General features: G+C 39.1%; 1 protein-coding gene across 1 annotated transcript in view; it reads right to left on the reverse strand.

Moving 5' to 3' along the window:
• The window catches only part of LARS1 (leucyl-tRNA synthetase 1), a 56556-nt gene that overhangs the window by 20057 nt on the left and 18546 nt on the right, over nucleotides 1-17953 (reverse strand). The window contains exons 11-25 of the mRNA XM_066272884.1: nucleotides 16539-16626; nucleotides 16383-16459; nucleotides 15132-15185; nucleotides 14222-14362; nucleotides 12070-12147; nucleotides 9219-9304; nucleotides 9059-9124; nucleotides 8882-8964; nucleotides 7977-8115; nucleotides 7389-7601; nucleotides 6839-6896; nucleotides 5668-5731; nucleotides 3054-3237; nucleotides 1820-1910; nucleotides 856-996 (exon numbers count right to left, since the gene is read on the reverse strand). Of these exons, the coding sequence (XP_066128981.1) occupies nucleotides 856-996; nucleotides 1820-1910; nucleotides 3054-3237; nucleotides 5668-5731; nucleotides 6839-6896; nucleotides 7389-7601; nucleotides 7977-8115; nucleotides 8882-8964; nucleotides 9059-9124; nucleotides 9219-9304; nucleotides 12070-12147; nucleotides 14222-14362; nucleotides 15132-15185; nucleotides 16383-16459; nucleotides 16539-16626 (1563 nt within the window). The remainder of the gene's footprint in view (nucleotides 1-855; nucleotides 997-1819; nucleotides 1911-3053; nucleotides 3238-5667; nucleotides 5732-6838; nucleotides 6897-7388; nucleotides 7602-7976; nucleotides 8116-8881; nucleotides 8965-9058; nucleotides 9125-9218; nucleotides 9305-12069; nucleotides 12148-14221; nucleotides 14363-15131; nucleotides 15186-16382; nucleotides 16460-16538; nucleotides 16627-17953) is intronic.

A 17953-nucleotide genomic window follows, 5' to 3' on the forward strand; every position in this document is an offset into this window, starting at 1 on the left:
AGATTTCAAGCTGTAGAGTCTGACTTGACATTCTTAATTAGCATCCATTTGTACAAGCGTATTAATACCCACACACATATGCTCACTTTCAAAGAAAATTATGTAATGCTAATTTGCTTCAATTTCATCATTATTATATAAATTATGCACACTCTCAGTTTTTATCCTATTAAGACACCCAGCCTTGAAAGTATGGCTTTTGGTACATACACTGTGAACACATTTTCGTATTGTTCATGCAGGAAAATGCAAAAGAGCCTAGCTAATAAGGCTGGAAAGAAGTTATTAAACCAGCCAATCTGTTTATCTGCAAGCCAGGGAGAAATAATTGAATTTATCTTCACAGTAAAAATGCTAATATAATATCCCCAAATATGCACCCTGATATATGCCAGGAATTTTATACGCAACAAGCATATTTATGCAAATACACACTTCTATCTTTGTTTACAAGCAGTTCATAACATAGCTTTCTCAGTATTTTTGCCTCTTTAACAAACACATGGAAAGACAATATTAGTTATACAAGTCTTGAAATGTATACCTAAATTATTTAAATGTATTATAACATTTCCTACCAAGAATCAGGCGGTAGACAACATGTATACAATCAATACTTTAAAAATATAATTATATATACACTGTATGTATACAAATAAAGGCACATACATGATGCACCTGTCTAAACAGGAGGCAGCTTCAGTTTAACCCTTTGCAATTATGATGATGAATCCAGCATTATTCTTAAAATATTCATTTTCAGTTTTTTTCTCTTAAATAACAACGGCACCACGACATTTGTTTAATGATACAAAAGTCAAAACCACCCACACCGTCTTCAATGCATAAAGATACCTTTCCCAGGAGTGTCCAGATGTGCTCACACACATGTGGACAGAACGGAGCCAAGAGAAGTGTCTGAACTTCAATAAATTGGAATACGAGGTCTCTGTGCATCCCTTCTATGGCCAATTCACGGTACTTATCTTTAGCAGCCTAAAAAATATAAAGTTATTTACCATTTCTTTCCCCATTCTTCTTTAAAAATGAAGAGAAAAAAATTCAGTAGCTCCCTCTTAATGCATTTTTAAATTTTTAGTCTTTTAAAATTCCATGAAGAATTTTTGTAAAGCCATTACTTTAACAATTTGCAAGGAAATGTATGTCAATCCTTGTCCAAAAGATATTGCAGATTGATGAGTCTCAAGAACGAGTTTTTTAAAAGATATTTTGTAACACAAACAGGCTGAACCATTTAAACTGTATACTAAGGGTGAATGTTCTCAGCAGCATATAAAAAAAGATATTAGGTATCAAAAAAGGCACACTGGTGTGCTCAGCACTCATCCTTACTTAACCAAGTCCATCAAAACCAAGTTACATAAATCCCAATGCAATATTTTACAAAACTGATTAAAGCTACATTTTTACTTTACAGACTTGAACTGCCAAACATGAGAAAATACTGACACCTTGTGGAAAACCTCAGAAAATGGTACAATTATACCTTTATTTTCTTAGAGGACTTTCGTCAACTTAAAATTGTTTCTCTGGAAAGTATTCCCAATTTTTAGATATTCTCCATATTAATGCTCACAGTTCAACTAGAAGCAGAATTACTTATGTTAAAGGAGCAGAAGAGAAAAAGTACCAGAAAAAACTATTTAAAATCACAATTTATTGAAGAATTTTAAAATTTCTTAACAAAATTCCTGGTCTCCACTTGAGATGAGCTTTTAGGATACAGTAGGAAGCGGAAAGGGCAAATACATCATGTTCACGCTGACATTTAGAGCTACTAAAAAAACGAACAGCCTACCTGCAACTCAAAAAACCCTGTTTTCAAAGCTTCTTTAAACATCATCTTTTCATAGTTTTGATCTGTTTTTATAATTCCTGCATTCATTTCACTAGTGAATAGGAAAAAAAAGGGTATTGAGTATAAAGGCAAGTACAGTATAGATCGGTACAAAAGCCTGCGGCACATACTCATAACGCAGTTAAAATGAGAACAATGCCTAAACATTTAAAACTGCTCCACCTCAAAACCACTTTTGTGTTCCTTAAAACTACCTATTGTCACCTTCCTATTACTTATGTCTCCAGCTCTAAGTACACATTGTTATCTGACACTGCTGAGAGCTCCTGCTTATGACAACACTGTCAACCATGTTCCTATTTCAAAATTCCTTGATGGAAACTGTTTCAGAGCCCAACCTGCAATCTGAAAATAGCTGACATAATGTAGTCAGGTTTAACTCTTGCATCTTAAACAGCTGACACTGGATAGCTAGGAAAACACTCCTCACCTCCCTCTACTGCAGGCCTTTCTTAATCTATCCCCAATGTGTTTCACCTGGGACGTGTGCTCTCCACACACTGTATTGCGAATAAATACCACACTCTTCCCACGGCTTTCTCCGTGCCTCGCAAAATCCTGGTTAATTTTTAAGAAATCCATAACTCACACACCATCTGAATTCCCTGCATCCCCATTTTACACTTATAATCGGGAAAAGTGTTCTTTCTCTCCTGCTGGACAACAGGGAAGAATCGAGTCTTACCCGCCTTTGTAACCCCAGTGCTCAGGATGGTTCCCGATACATCAAGGTTGATAAATGTCTTTTGAAGGGAAAAAGAAAATGATAATTCTCCATTTCCTTTCATCTACCTTTCCTTGAACCATTCTGCCCTACTTTAACGCAAGAGAGCCTGGTAAATGGTTATGAGAACAGGCTTTGGAGAAAGAAGCAAATTCATATCCCTAGTTTGCGATTACCAGCTTTAAGGCATTTAATGAAATAATTTTTCTAAGCCTCAACTGCTCTAACTATAAAATAGAACTAAAAATATCTTTATTATATAAGGTTGCTATGAGGCTAAAATCAGATAATGGATTCAAAGTAATTAGCATGGTAACTGGCACAAGTAAGCTTTCAATGAATAGGAGCTATTATTAGCATCAAATTTATTTTGAGGGGAATAAAGCAAACTTAAAAATGCAGCAGGACTAAGCGACGCTGAAGCACACAGTGGTTGGAGCCCGTGGTTACCTGGCAAAGACTCGGTCATTGAAGGTGCCGGCAGGGCCGTTTCTTAGGCTGTCCCGGTTGGCGACCATTTCTTTCACCCACTCCACCCAGGTGTAGAGACGAAGAATGCCAGCATCTGCCATGGCTTCCACAAAGTTAGCATCTTCCACAGTGTCACCAGCATCAGCCAGAGCCAAGCGCATTCCTGAAAGAAGAAAACAAAAGCCCGGCGTATGGATGTCGCGGGTTCAATTCCCGGTCAGGGCAGACAGAAGTGACCATCTGTTTCTCTACCTCTCCCCCTCAATTCTCTCTGTTTCTCTACTCTCTCTCTTCCCCTCCTGCAGCCATGGCTCGATTGGATCAATTTGGCCCCAGGCTCTGAGAATGGCTCCATGGCCTCTGCCTCAGGTGCTATGAAGAACTTGGTTGCTGAGCAATGGAGCAATGTCCAAGATGGGCAAAGCATCGCCCCCTCGTGGGCTTTCCAGCTGGATTCCAGTCAGGGTGCATGTGGAAGTCTGTCTCTCTGCCTCCTCTCCTTTCACTGAATAAAAAGAAAGAAGGAAAGAAGACCCAGCCCTAGCCAGGTAGCTCTGCTGGTTAGAGCATCGTCCTGACATGCCAGGGTTATGGGTTGGATCCCCAGTTAGGGGACACGCGAGAATCAACCAATGAATGCATAAACAAGTAGAACAACAAATCCATGCTTCTCTCTCTCTAAAAATTAATAGAATTTTAAAAAGTGTTTATAAAAAAAAGAAATAATCAATTCTTTAAAGGATTGTCATGGGTCAAGAGCAAAAATAAAAATCACCAAAAGTGGAATCCCTAATGATGCTGTTAAAATATCTGAACCATCTGTATTAATTTGCATACCCTTAGCATCAATACGTGTTTCTTCTCAGGCACATTGAGTTAATGAGATAAAGTGATTTTCAATGAGGCAAAGGAAAAATAATAAACTGGGGACAGATATCCCTATCAACATCTCGGTCTCATTTACAGGCAGCAAACTATTATAAGATTTTAATGCCTGAGAACACACATTGGTACATTATGTGTGCAAATACGTATTTAATTCTTAGTCCTTAGAGTAGATTCTTCCAAGTTTTCTACTAATAAAATTTTACTTTTCAAACAAAATCTTCCCTTCTAAAATACTAAGGGCAAAAGCCATCAACAGGAGCTTAATTAAATACACTACAGGACGCCCTTGCGATGGGCCACTTTACTGCTGCTAAAACGGGTGAGGAAACTGTGTTATGGAGATGGCTTCTTCCTTAAACCTCATGAACCAACCTGTGCTGATTTTAAACTTCTCTTCGGCAGCTTCCTCGCCTCCCTCAGGTTTCACAGAACTGAAAAGAGGACCTTGCTCTGGGTTCGGCTTTGACTTAAGGGAGTGTTGTGGCTGGTGTGAACTTCTATCCAGACCACTAAAACTTGCGTATCAACAATGGGGCTGTTTCGCCTTCTTATTATACCTGTGTTCGCTGGAGTGGTACTTTTAATCAGACTTCAGGAAGTTTTTCCTTCGCAGTCACAACCTGGCTAACTGCTGAAACTCTCGGCCCCTCTCAACTTTCAACATGATTTTCTCACTAAGTTTTATCATTTCTAGCATTTGATTTAAAGTGAATGACATATGACTCTTAATTTCACTTGAACACTTAACAGGCCATAGGAGGGTTTTTTGGTTTGTTTGTTTTTTATTTATTAATTTCAGTGAGAGAGGAAGGGGGGCACATCAAGTTGTTCCTGTCTGTGCCCTGACCAGAAATTGAACCGGCAACCTCTGCACTTTCAGATGATGCTCCAACCAACCGAACTTTCTGGCCAGCGCTGGGAGGGTTATTAACTGACCTAATTTCAATATTGTTGAGGCTCAGCAATTCTTATGTTTTAAATATTATGGTGCTTGTACACAAAATATAAATACTTTAGCCTGATTAGGCGGTGGCTCAGTGGATAGAGTGTCAGACTGGGACGCAGAGGACCCAGGTTCGAAACCCCGAGGTTGCCGGCTTGACTGCGGGCTTATCAGCTTGAGCGTGGGGTTGCTGGCTTGGAACATGGGTTCACAGGCATGACCCCATGGTCACTGGCTTGAAGCCCAAGGTTGCTAGCTTGAGCAAGGGGTCACTGACTTGGCTGGAAACCACCACCCCCCCGCCGCTGTGAAGGCACATATGAGAAAGCAATTAATGGATAACTAAGGTGCTACAACGAAGTATTGATCTCTCTCCCTTCCTGTCTGTCTGTCCCTATTTGTCCCTCTCTGTCTGTGTCACAAAAAAGAAAAAAAATGAATACTTTAAAGTATACGTAAAAGCAAAAGAGAAAAGCAATAAAATTAAAACAATTAAACAGATTGCCTTGTGCAATCTGAGGAGAACTGAATCCTATGCAGTAGCAATAATATAAAAACATATACTCAGCCCTGGCCGGGAAACTCAGTTGGAGTGTCTTCCCAATTTGCCAACATTGTGAGTTCAATCCCCAGTCAGGGCACATATAAGAATCAACCAGTGAATGCATACATAAGTGGAACAAACTGTGCTTCTTTCTCTCTCTCTCTCTAAATCAATAAATTTTTAATTTTAATAAAAAATAAAATAAAAAGTATAGTCACCATCAGCTGAAAATTTGTCAATAGCTTGGGTCAAAGTGAGAAAGTTGCCCGTGGATTTTGACATCTGGAATAGAAAGCCAATGAGTAGGCATTAGGAAGGCCATACACAAAGGAAACAAACCTAATCAACCAAATCAAATTAAATGGGTTGGCTACAATCAGATCAAGAAAAAAAGGATTAGAAATGTGACAAGGAAAAAATACCCTAAACTAATTTTACAGAGGCAAAGACAAGTTCAGTCCACAGTGACTTATCTGGTCACTCAGCTAGTTAGTGAGAGCTAGGATAGGCTCTCCAGTCTGACACTCAGTCCACTGCTCTTTCCATTAGACCACATTGTTAGTTTATACACTAATAGCAGTGGGAATTTTCCCACTACAACTTTGGAACACTTCAGTTGAGCATACAGAAGAGCTTTATATTAATTAGTCATCCAGAAATAAACGGGGTAGTTCATGAGGTCAGTGGGGTTTTAGGGAACTTCCTGTCTTTAGGGTCACAAGAACTGGTTGTTCACATGTGTTCCACCTGAGGACAGCACATCTACAGAGGCACTGTACACAGCCTAGTAATCTTCACTATTTCCCAATTTTATGTCTTTATCGTAACTTTGCTGATACCAAAGAGAGATGATTATTACATCAATCTCCCACTATATGCCAATAAAGTATCTTGTACCAATGAAGTCAGTAGAGTGTATAATACAATGTTGAGACCAAAGAAAATGTCATGTTATAACAAACTCTGAAATTCTATTCTTTTAATTTATTGGCCAGTCACAGTATAAAACTAAACCCAAAACCACCAAACTATTTTCTCAGCTTGATGAGAAAGATACTCTGTCTTTCTGCTCACTGTCTTTGTCTGTGTCCCTGTCTCTCTCTCTCTCTGCGCCAGTCACGATTCATGTCACCTTTTGTGAATCTAAGTACAAATGTTTACTAGAAAATGTTATAACAGGTAGGTTTCTCCCCTCAATTAATACTATCTACTCAACACACTCAATTTTAAAGATAAAACTTCACGCTGTTAGTTCTAAACATTTTAAATGTAAGATTTTTAACGCTCTTATTTTCAAATTCTTTATTTCTTAAATAAAAGGAAGTGTAACTTCCTGCACCTGAAAAGCATTCTGCAGACTTGTTAACCCCCAGAGGCAGGGAGCCTTACCTTCTCAGAGTTGAGGAGAAGATGTCCATTTGCTCTCACAGCTACAGGCCATTTGTCACTTTACAGGTAAATGTGTGAGGACAGAAAATGAAACATAAAGATTATGGGTTAGGATTAAACTTTTGAGATAAATACTAAGAGATCTGTAAACGTTTGCTAAGACAAACGTACAGGGATACTTACTAAGTAAGCCCTGTTTGAAACAGGGAACAAATCAAAATAACGGATATGTCCATTAGCAGAGGGCTGGTTATAAAAACTATGGTACAGGCACACAGTGAATCACTATGTAAGTACAGAAAAAATACAGGCAGGGCTAAATGTGGATAAAAGATCTTAGAAATATATTATTATATGAAAAAACATGAGACAGAAATAGTGTCAACAACATTGCATCTTTGTATAAATTAAAACATAAATAAGTATAGATATGTGATGCTAGTGTAACTAGCAATCTATACCCAGCACAACTACTTCGTATATATTTGAAGCCATAAGACTCCTGTGCCAATTAGCAATCAATTTAGTCTACATCTTTGTCAGCACTCACCGCTGCTCTGGCCACATAGCCACATGATTATAAAGGTAATATGAAAGGTGATTCGGAACAAGGTCCTTGCCGGAGACTCGAAGATCCACAGGATACCAGAACTCAAACTCTTGCTTTAACCGATCTAATTTTTCCTTGGAGATCTGAGTCTTAGGAAATGGAGACTCCTTGAAGAACACATAATCCCAAACTTCCTTGGTCATCTGCTGTGGTCTGCATTAAAAACAAAACAAACAACAACAACTATATACATGTATATGTATATATATGTATGTGTGTAATGTGTGTAATTTTTTAGGAAGAGTCAGTCAATATTTCAATCCAAATATTAAGACTCTCTTAATGTAGTTAGAGTAACAAATGAGGACCGCAGACTCCAATAAAAGTGAAAGACAGACAATACCAGAAGAGGGGTTGTTTATTACTTTTTCTAGTTCAATGTCAAAACAACAAAAAAAATGGCATGACAAAATTCTGCTAAATGAGTTCTTATGAAAACTAAATGTTAAAAAAGGAGCTTCAATACATAAATCAAAGATCACATATCTTGCTGACAAACTAGACTATCTCTCTTATCCATTTACCAACCTGATGCCCAGTGGAGACTCCGCCTGCCCACGCAAGCTACCCGCCTGCAACAGGTGTGCCACCGTGTAGAATGCCATGTAAATAGTGGAGTCAGAGAGTGATTCAATCAGCCACTGCTCATCCCAAGGCAGACGAGTACCTGCAAGACAAAAAGAAAACTAATGCATAAGGTAGCTAAGAGATACTTCATCTATAAATCCACATTTTAAGAATGGTTCTAGCCTTGGCCAGACAGCTCAGTTGATTAGAACGTCGTCCCAAAGCGCAGAGGTTGCCAGTTCAATCCCCGTTCAGGGCACACACAGGAACAAATTGATGTTCCTCTCTCTCTCTCTGTCCCTTCCTCTCCCGCTAAAATCAATCAATCAGCCTGACCTGTGGTGGCGCAGTGGATAAAGCGTCAACCTGGAAATGCTGAGGTCGCCGGTTCGAAACCCTGGGCTTGCCTGGTCAAGGCACATATGGGAGTTGATGCTTCCAGCTCCTCCCCCCTATCTCTCTCTCCTCTCTGTCTCTCTCTCTCTCCTCTCTAAAATGAATAAATAAATAAAGAATAAAAAAAAATGAATAAATAAATAAAAAATAAAAAAAATAAAAAAGATAAAATCAATCAAACAATAAATAAATAAATAATCGTTCTATAGCATTTACAAAGCTGCTTAGAGAGGAAGTTCTTAAATTTAATTAAATAATTAATAACAAAATGGTAAATAAAGAGCAAGCTGGGCTAGAAAAGACATTCTTCTACCCCCAGGTAGATGGCAGGGGACCACAACTCAGTTTCCCTCACCCTCTACCCAAAAGTTCTCACTTCCAATTCAGAAAAACACTAGAAGAGAGGGGAAAAAGGTAAAAGTGTTAATTTGCCAAAGTCATTCAGACAGAAAAACGTGAAGTCTGCCTACCTAAGCCGTAAGTTCGTGAGCAAGCATGTTCTTGTAGCCAACTTAAGGTAGCTTCAAAATTCCTCCTTGTCTCCTCGCAGAATCTAGAGAGTAACAAATAAAGTGTCTCTCTTCACCTCCACTCTCTTCCCTGTTTCTCACGTCCCTTCCCTTCCGTGTCACTTCCTTCTGTCTTACGTTTCCAGGTTCTTCAAGCACTGGGATGTCTGCTTTTTCCAGTTCTCGTCTCCATAATCCAAGTACCTGGAAGGATACAAATTGATTAGGAAAGAACAAAAGCCAAAAGAGGAAGGCAAGGGACTGGAGGAGATAGCTTCTTGGTAGAGGAGAGACTGACCACTGGTCACATAGGGCCACGACGCATTCATCTGCAGACCTGGACAGAACTTGTTTCTCTGGTTCCATGTAAATAAATGCATCTCTCTAAATGAAAGTAAATAAAAATATGTTAGGTATCATGTCAAGTCAATCTCTATTCCTAAAGTATAATAAATATCTTTTTTAAATGCTGTACCACCAATAATCAAAACCCTACATCTTTTCTTTTTAAAAATCTTTTTTATTTTATTGATTTAAGCAAGAAAGAGAGGGAGAGAGGCAGGAACATCAAGCAGTTCCTATATGCGACCTGACCAGGAATTGAACTGGTAACCTCTGAGCTTCAGGACGATGCCCTAACCAACCAAGCTATCCAGCCAGGGCAAACCCCCAATTTTCATTATAATCCTTCTTTCCAGGGTAAAGTTATCTGGCTTATTTTCTATAGAACACTTGCATTTGAAAAGGTGTGTATCTTCGTCAAGTGGATCACCTTCCCTAGGTAGAATATTCCCTTTCAGTGGAAAAAATCAAAGTTCAATTGTTTCTTAGCCTACAGTTTGGAGGTTAGGCTGCCTATGACATCCTTTTATTCTTGTTATAATAACAATAGAAATAAAATAGAAAATTAAATGCAGAAAACTTTGTTTAAAAAGATGCACAAAAAGTTAAAAATAGAAAATGCTGTTACTAAAGACAACATCACGAAAAATTCCCACTAGAAAACTGATTTTTTTTTTTTACCAAATATTATGTATATCTTTTTTGTTTTGTTTTTTTTGTATTTTTCTGAAGCTGGAAACGGGGAGAGACAGTCAGACAGACTCCTGCATGCGCCCGACCGGGATCCACCCGGCACGCCCACCAGGGGGCGATGCTCTGCCCCTCCGGGGCGTCACTCTGCCGTGACCAGAGCCACTCCAGTGCCCGGGGCAGAAGCCAAGGAGCCATCCCCAGCACCTGGGCCATCTTTGCTCCAATGGAGCCCCGGCTGCGGGAGGGGAAGAGAGAGACAGAGAGGAAGGAGGGGGGGGTGGAAAAGCAAATGGGCGCTTCTCCTATGTGCCCTGGCCGGGAATCGAACCCGGGTCCCCCGCACGCCAGGCCGATGCTCTACTGCTGAGCCAACCGGCCAGGGCCTATTATGTATCTCTTAAAGTAATATGGTCCCAAACTTGTTAAGCAAGGAAAATTTTTTAAAATAATATTTACGTCCTAGACAAATAGCTCAGTTGGTTAGTGAATTATCTCAGTATGCAAAGGTTGTGAGTTTGATCCCCAGTCAGGGCACATATAGAAACAGATCGATGTTTCTCTCTGTCACAAATCAATAAATAAGTTTTAAAAAATAATATTCAGCATTATTCATAAAATGATTCATTGCTCTGTGTTCTTAAAATCAATTCCTCATGCTGAACTTTAATAGCTGGGAATTTTTTTAAAGACAGTGAATTAAAAACACATTTAACTTTGCTCCCTCTCAAAATTCCAATAAAAAAAACAACAGAAAGGTTTCTCTTTCTTTTTTAAATGACATGAACCCACAGAGACAAGAAGAATGGGAGAAGAAAACAATATCCACCAAAAGATTTTGAAAACTAAAAAGCAGAACGAGTGCTAATGTGTTGGCAGACTGAGGACAGCTAGATGAATTCTAAGCCAGCAGTAGAGGAAGCTGAGGAGCAATCCAATCTGCACTGCAGCACCTCCAAAAAACTCAGTACCTGGTGGCACAAGACAGTTCTGAAATAGGTAACGTGAGGCTGAAAAGAGGATGAGTCTTTAAAGAGAGGTTAGAACCCCAGATACCCCAATCCCACACTATGCAGACAGGCACCTGGCCCTCCCTGTGCCAACGGACAGTGAAGATTTACTCTCTGCAGAGGATAAGAGTCTCTCAGCCAGAAGACAAAGCTGAGGATCTGAGTATCATAGTGAAAATGGGGATGAAGTGCAAGTCAGCACACTGGGAGTTGGTACCCACACTAGCAATCTCCCATTCAGCTCCAAGGATGCTCAGTTAGCTTAGAGCCTTAGGCCCTTTAAGCCAGAGATGGGAAGAATCTTCTGTAGGAAATCTGATGAATCCACGAAGCCCTAACTAACATCAGAAAGATGGAGGATGGAGAAGTGTACATGAATATGGTGAGGTTAGAGAGGGAGCCACAAGATGGAAGGAAGAGTTAAATCTTGATATCCTGTAGTACAAAGTCAGTGGCTCATGCCTAAAACTGAAAAGTAAAATCAGGAAATTATACTACAAACACTTAGATTTGGGATCTATGAGAGGGAGGGAAGTCAATACTAAAAGAAATTATTATAAAACTGTTCAAAGTGAGCCCCTCCCAAGAAGAAAAGTTTAAAATGAATATAGAAGGATAAAAAAGGAAATTGTGGGGTTTTTTTTATTTTAATAAGCCTTACAGACCATTGTCTCTATTATGGGTGCATATAACTGTCAAAACTAAAATTTTAATTGCACAAGTAGTTAAGTAGCTCCATAGGAAAAAGTTACAACAGAAATGAAGATGGCGGGGGAAGGGAGAATGAGAGTAAAAAATGAAGCACTACAGAAAGAGAATTACACCACCAGGATCTCAGATACCCACAGCCAGAGACATACTGAAGTTCTCTGGATGTGCTTTGCATGTGCCAACTTTAGAACACTACTTCCATCAGTGTTACAGGTGGGAAGTTCACCTTCAGTGAATCTCCAAAGAGGTCTCCTATTTTCTGCCACAAAACTCTACGCTATCTCTAATAAAGCTCAAGGTTCTACTACAGACTTGCTGCTAAGTAACACTGTAAAGTCTGTCTAGTAACTGAGCTTTTCTCCTGAAACCGTCTTCCAAGGAGAGCCTATTACATACAGTGTCAATCATCTTCTTTTGAATAGTCTTCTTGACATCTTGAACCTTCTGTCCTTTAAATCCATCCACCAACATTATCTAAAAGGATAAGTGAAGAAAAAAACACAGAAAAAAGGATTAAAATTGGTGTTGAGTCCCACCATAAAATCTTCCTAATTAAATTTACTTCCATCTACCAACCCAAGATATGGGTTTTTTTGTTTTTTAACAGAGACAGAGTCAGAGACAAGGAGAGAGAGGGACAGACAGACCCTGAACCAAGAGAAATAAGAAGCATCAATTATCAGTTTTTCGTTGCGACACCTTAGTTGCTCATTGATTGCTTTCTCATATGTGCCTTGACCGTGGGCTTCAGCAGACCGAGTAACCCCTTGCTCAAGCCAGCGATCTTGGGTCCAAGCTGGTGAGCTCTGCTCAAACCAGATGAGCCCACGCTCAAGCTGGCGACCTTGGGGTCTCGAACCTGGGTCCTCCGTATCCCAGTCCAACGCTCTATCCACTGCACCACCGCCTGGTCAGGCCCAAGATATGTTTAGAATGAAATTGATCACATTTAAAACCATAAATTTTTATTTTGACCAAGCCTGGACAACTAACATTTATAACACACTTGTTTTTATTTAGCATAATTAGGACAGCTGTCGTGAACGTGGCTGGGAAGGAAGACTCACTTCCTCTCCACGTCTTGGGTGTCCAGTGGAGAAACTCACTGCCCTACCTCACTGCACTCCTGAGGCTCTGGGAGAAGGAGCTGAGCTGATCCGCTGCAGCCCCATTTACGCTCCTCTTCACCGGCCCGTTGCCAACAAGCATTTTCCTTTGCTTGGCCATGTGATGGGATAAACTTAGGTCATAGAGGAAAGCCTACTGTTTTTCAACTCTGCCTTTTACTTCGTGGGGAAATTTAATTCTAGGGCAAGGTTTGCCATTGTCGTTACAGCTCTAAACCACAATCTTCTTTCTGGCCAAAACTGACCCCCCTTTACCTGACTCCCCTGTCTCCGTCAAGCAATTTCTACGTAAAAGACACAAGTTCCTCTTTGACCTTCCGATCCTCTAACATTACTAAAATGCTTCATATCTATTTAACTTATCCTTATGAAATTATACTTCTCAATCATATGATACAGTAGGTAAGAGCACAAATCCTAGACCCAAGATGCCTAGCTGAAATTTCAGTTCTGTCACTTGCTGGCTATCTGGCTGATCTTGGGTAAATTAATCTTAGTGCCTCAGTTTCCTCATGTGTAAAATGGGGAAAATACTGCCTATTTCATGAGGTTATTTTGAGATTTAAATAAGTTAATATGTAATTACTATATAAGTGCTGACTTTTATTATCACCCAAAATATGTAAACCACTTAAAAAAAAAAACAACCAATTCTTGGTTATTAGAAAAATGACAATAAAGGGGAAAAAAATCTCATGTCCTTGAATATCTTCATTTTAACTATGTATGGTGTCAGATGGATATAAGACTAATCGGGGTGATCACTTCATAAGTTATATCAATGTCTAATCACTACATTGTACACCTGGAACTAATATAATATTGCATGTCAACTGTAATTGAAAATTTTTGGTTTTTTTAAATCTTCATTTTAACCTTAAAGCAACTAATAACTTAGTTGAATTTTTACTTTCTCTAACCTAGTCTTCCTTCCATGGAAATGGAAATGCACTAACATATGTGCAATTTAGGACGAAGAGGCTCAGATTATGTTTGTTGTGCTGCTCACTTGGCATTTAGTAGTCATCAACAAATGAATGAATGAACTGATTAAAACTGCTTATCTAAAATCTGATAAAGAGCAAGCAAAGGGATCAAGTACTGGGTATGCAATAAACCTTTGGAGTTTACTGTGTAAAAATATGAACTTTAAATATCTTCTCAAGAAATACATTTTTTAAGAGATTCCTACAGGCACAATAATTTAATTTCTATAAATACCATCCACATATCCCCCCAAAAAAGATTCAAAAATGTTTGGGAATAGAAGAATCTTTTATTAAGCTCATAATTAATCTGTCATAGATCAGTATATGGGTGAAACCATATTGGATTTTTCTATATATGTTTTTAAATCATTAAGAAGAAAATCGCAGAGCATGAAGTAAATCAAATAAAAACAATAAAAAAGTATTACTTACACCATCATAAAACCCTTTTAGGTATAATGTCTCCTTTGCTTCTGCAAGTTTTTCTCGGTCATTCTGGCTCTGAACTTTCAACTCTTCACAAATAGTCACAGCAGAAAGATTTCCAAAACCTGGGATTTCAATGACAGGCACCTGCAAAAATCAACAATGTCAGGGACTTATTCACCTGAATGAACACAAAAACAGCCCTGTGGGACACAGTCCTTTGCCCTCTACTGTCCAATTAAGTCATTTCAGACTTGATGTAACATTACAGCAGCACCAAACACTAGGGAATCCCAGAGTGACCAGCAAACATCCAAATGTGAAGCTGTCTTCCTCCCCCCAAGGAACTACCCACATTCCGCACAGCAAACCCACCTGTCCCTCCCTCCCACACACACCTTCCCCAGTTCTCATCCCTCCAGTGATGCCCCACTAAATAATTGACATTGAAACTAGCAACACAGTGGAAACAACTTTTTAGACGGTCTTGTTTTTGGTTCCTAATAAGTCTGAATTTTTCATGAAACTTATTTGCTAATAATTTACATTTCTTTTTTTCTGCAGGCACTAACATGACAACGTAAACGTTCACGAGTTATACGGCAGAAGTTTTTCCTTAGAAGTCTGGAAATTGGCCAAACTAGAAAAATAAGCAAGTATAAAATTGGTGATGCTAAAAAGCCATTGGTTTGTTCCAGAATTTCAGGTGCCAGGTACTAAAAAATGCTTGTTAGTTTACCCCTCACTCTTATTTGCCAACCCAAATACCTAGTTAAAATAAGCTCTCAAGTGAACTCCCTCTTATTTCCATACTCCATTATTTACTTCTCTTATTCTCTGATAAAAAAAAACAAAGATACACACACACACATACACACACACACACACACACACACTGAATAATCTCTGTACTTACTGGTTCAAATGGCAAGACCATGTCATCTCTAATTCCATACTTTGCTCGTAAGGCCTACGAAAAAATTTGCAAGTTAATGTTAATGACCAACACTTTATTGGCATAATCACTGAGAGAATAAGAATCCAAACTTTTTTTAAAGCTATTATTTCCTGCCCTGGCCAGATAGTTTGGTTGGTTAGAGAATCATCCCCAAGTAGAGAGGTTGCAGGTTTGATCCTTGGTCAGGGCACACACAGGACCAGATTGATGTTCCTGTCTCTCTCTTCTCTCCCCACTCACTAAAATCAACAAATAAAATATTTTTTAACTAAAATAAAAGAAATTCCTAAAAGACTTTGATATGATGATGCCTTTTTAGATACAACTCCAAAAAAGCAATTCATGAAAGAAATAACTGGTAAATTGGACTTCATTAAAATGAACAACTTCTGCTCTGCAATAGACAATATCAAAAGAATTACAAGATAAGCAACAGACTGGGAAAAGATATTTATAGAAGGTACATCTGATAAAGACCGGTTATTCAGAATATATGAATAACTTAAAACTCAGCAAATAAAAACAAACAATCTGGCTAAAAAATGAGCCAAAAAGCATGACAGGTGATGGTGCAGTGGATGGAGTGTCGACCTGGGGGGGACACTGGGGTCCCAGGTTCAAAACCCCGAGGTCACCGGCTTGAGCACAGGCTCATCCAACTTGAGCACGGGGTCGCTGACTTGAAGCCCAAGGTCGCTGGCACTGTCTTGAGCAAGGGGGTCATGGTCTCAGCTTGAGTCCCTCAGTCAAGGCACATATGAGAAGCAATCGATGAACAACTAAGTTGAAACAATTACGAGTTGATGCTTCTCATCTCTCTCCTCCCTCTCTCTCTCCCTTCCTATCTCTCTCTCTTTGACAAAAAAGAAAAGAAAGAAATAGGTTAGAGATTGTAGTTCAAAGATACATGCATAATTTGTTAGCTTAATCCATTAGTGAGTTTGGCGGTTCCTAACCAATTAGATAAGAGGAAATAAGGATTTTTTTAATGTATTTTTTTTTACTTTTATTAATTTTTTAGAGAGGAGAGAGAGTGAGAGAGAGAGAGAGAAGGGGGAGGGAGGAGCAGGAAGCATCAACTCCCAAATGTGCTTTGACCAGGCAAGCCCAGGGTTTTGAACCGGCAACCTCAGCATTCCAGGTCGACGCTTTATCACTGTGCCACCACAGGTCAGGCAGGAAATAAGGATTTTAAACTCAGATACTCACTTGCTTTTTCTTCAGGTCTCTGAGGGCAGCAAAATCATCAGGAGAGTCAGAAGGAACACTTGTGACCACACCAGTGCCTTACAAAAGAAAGAATGGCACTGATGAATGCAGCCAGATGTGATGAGTATGGTATTTCTATAAAGAAATAAACTCTACCTTTATCCTCCTTAATGGTGAGCATTGGGAGAACATAGATCACCTTATAAGATGTTAAAGGCGCAGAAAGTGAAGCACCAAGAATTTCCTGTGCAAGAAAAAGATGAGCAACACAAGGGGAGGAAACGTGTTAACCAATAAAACTGAAAACCATGTTACTATTTTAAGCCCAAGCAGCTACTAATCAAAAATATAGGAAGTAAAACAAAACTCATTCTTTCATACCAACTAGACCAAAAGTAACTGTAAATAATTATTAAGATTGTAAGGAAATCAGCACCCTGACACATTGCTTGTGACATTGCAGTCCTGAAAAAAACACAGGAATCCATAGCAAGAGATACAAAAATGTTCACACCACTTAGACCCAGCAATCTAATCCTATGAATTTATCTCCCACTCAAAAAAAACAAGTTGTTTTTCTTTAAGAAGCCTACCCAGTGCAGTGTTAACCTGGGAACAAGTAAAACTTGAAATGATAGAAAAAATATTTAATAAAATATGAGACTTCAACAAGCTAGAATACTATAAATCCACTTAAAATGATAACTGGGAAGACAAACTGAATTAAAAAGATGTCAAGTTTCTCTTTAAAAAAATCAGAAGATCCACCTGACCAGGCGGTGGTGCAATGGATAGAGCACCGGACTGGGATGCAGAGGACCCAGGTTCAAAACTCCAAGGACGCTAGCTTAAACACGAGCTCATCTGGCTTGAACACGGCTCATCTGGCTTGAACATGGGCTCATCTGGCCTGAACACGGGCTCATCTGGCTTGAGCCCAAGGTCACTGGCTTGAGCAACTGGTCATTGGCTCAGGCTGTAGCTCCCCAGTCAGGGCACATATGAGAAAGCAGTCAATGAACAACTAAGGTACCACAATGAAGAATTGATGCTTCTCATCTCTCTCCCTTCCTGTCTGTCCCTTTCTGTCTCTCTCTCTCTGCTCTATCTCTCTCCCTAAATAAAAAATAAATAAAATAAATTAGAAGACCCAACAATAATGTACCCATATTCCCATACACAGCAAATGGCTTGTAGCTGCTTGTTTGGCTAAGAAATGAATTTTTCATTTCCACAGTTTCTACCCATCCCACTTCATTCAAACATTTAAGCCACTTTTACAGAATTTACAGTGATATGGCTGAAGGCTAACTACTGTAAGTATTGAAGGTGGAAAGCTACTTATTTTCATTTATACCGCTCATTTTTCTCCCTCCAGAATCTGCTCAAATGAACAGGGAAAGAAGGTACATTAGAGACAGTTAAAAATTTGTGTTATTTACACTGTTCCCCAAAACTGGTCAGACAGCACTCCAACATCAGGTATATCAAAGATACAAGCACTGCTTGTAACACAAAAAGACAGGAAGCAATTCAAATATCCCTTACAGAGAATGGTTAACTAAATTGTG

Source organism: Saccopteryx bilineata, chromosome 4 (assembly GCF_036850765.1).
Source record: "Saccopteryx bilineata isolate mSacBil1 chromosome 4, mSacBil1_pri_phased_curated, whole genome shotgun sequence".
Taxonomy (NCBI): Eukaryota; Metazoa; Chordata; class Mammalia; order Chiroptera; family Emballonuridae; genus Saccopteryx; species Saccopteryx bilineata.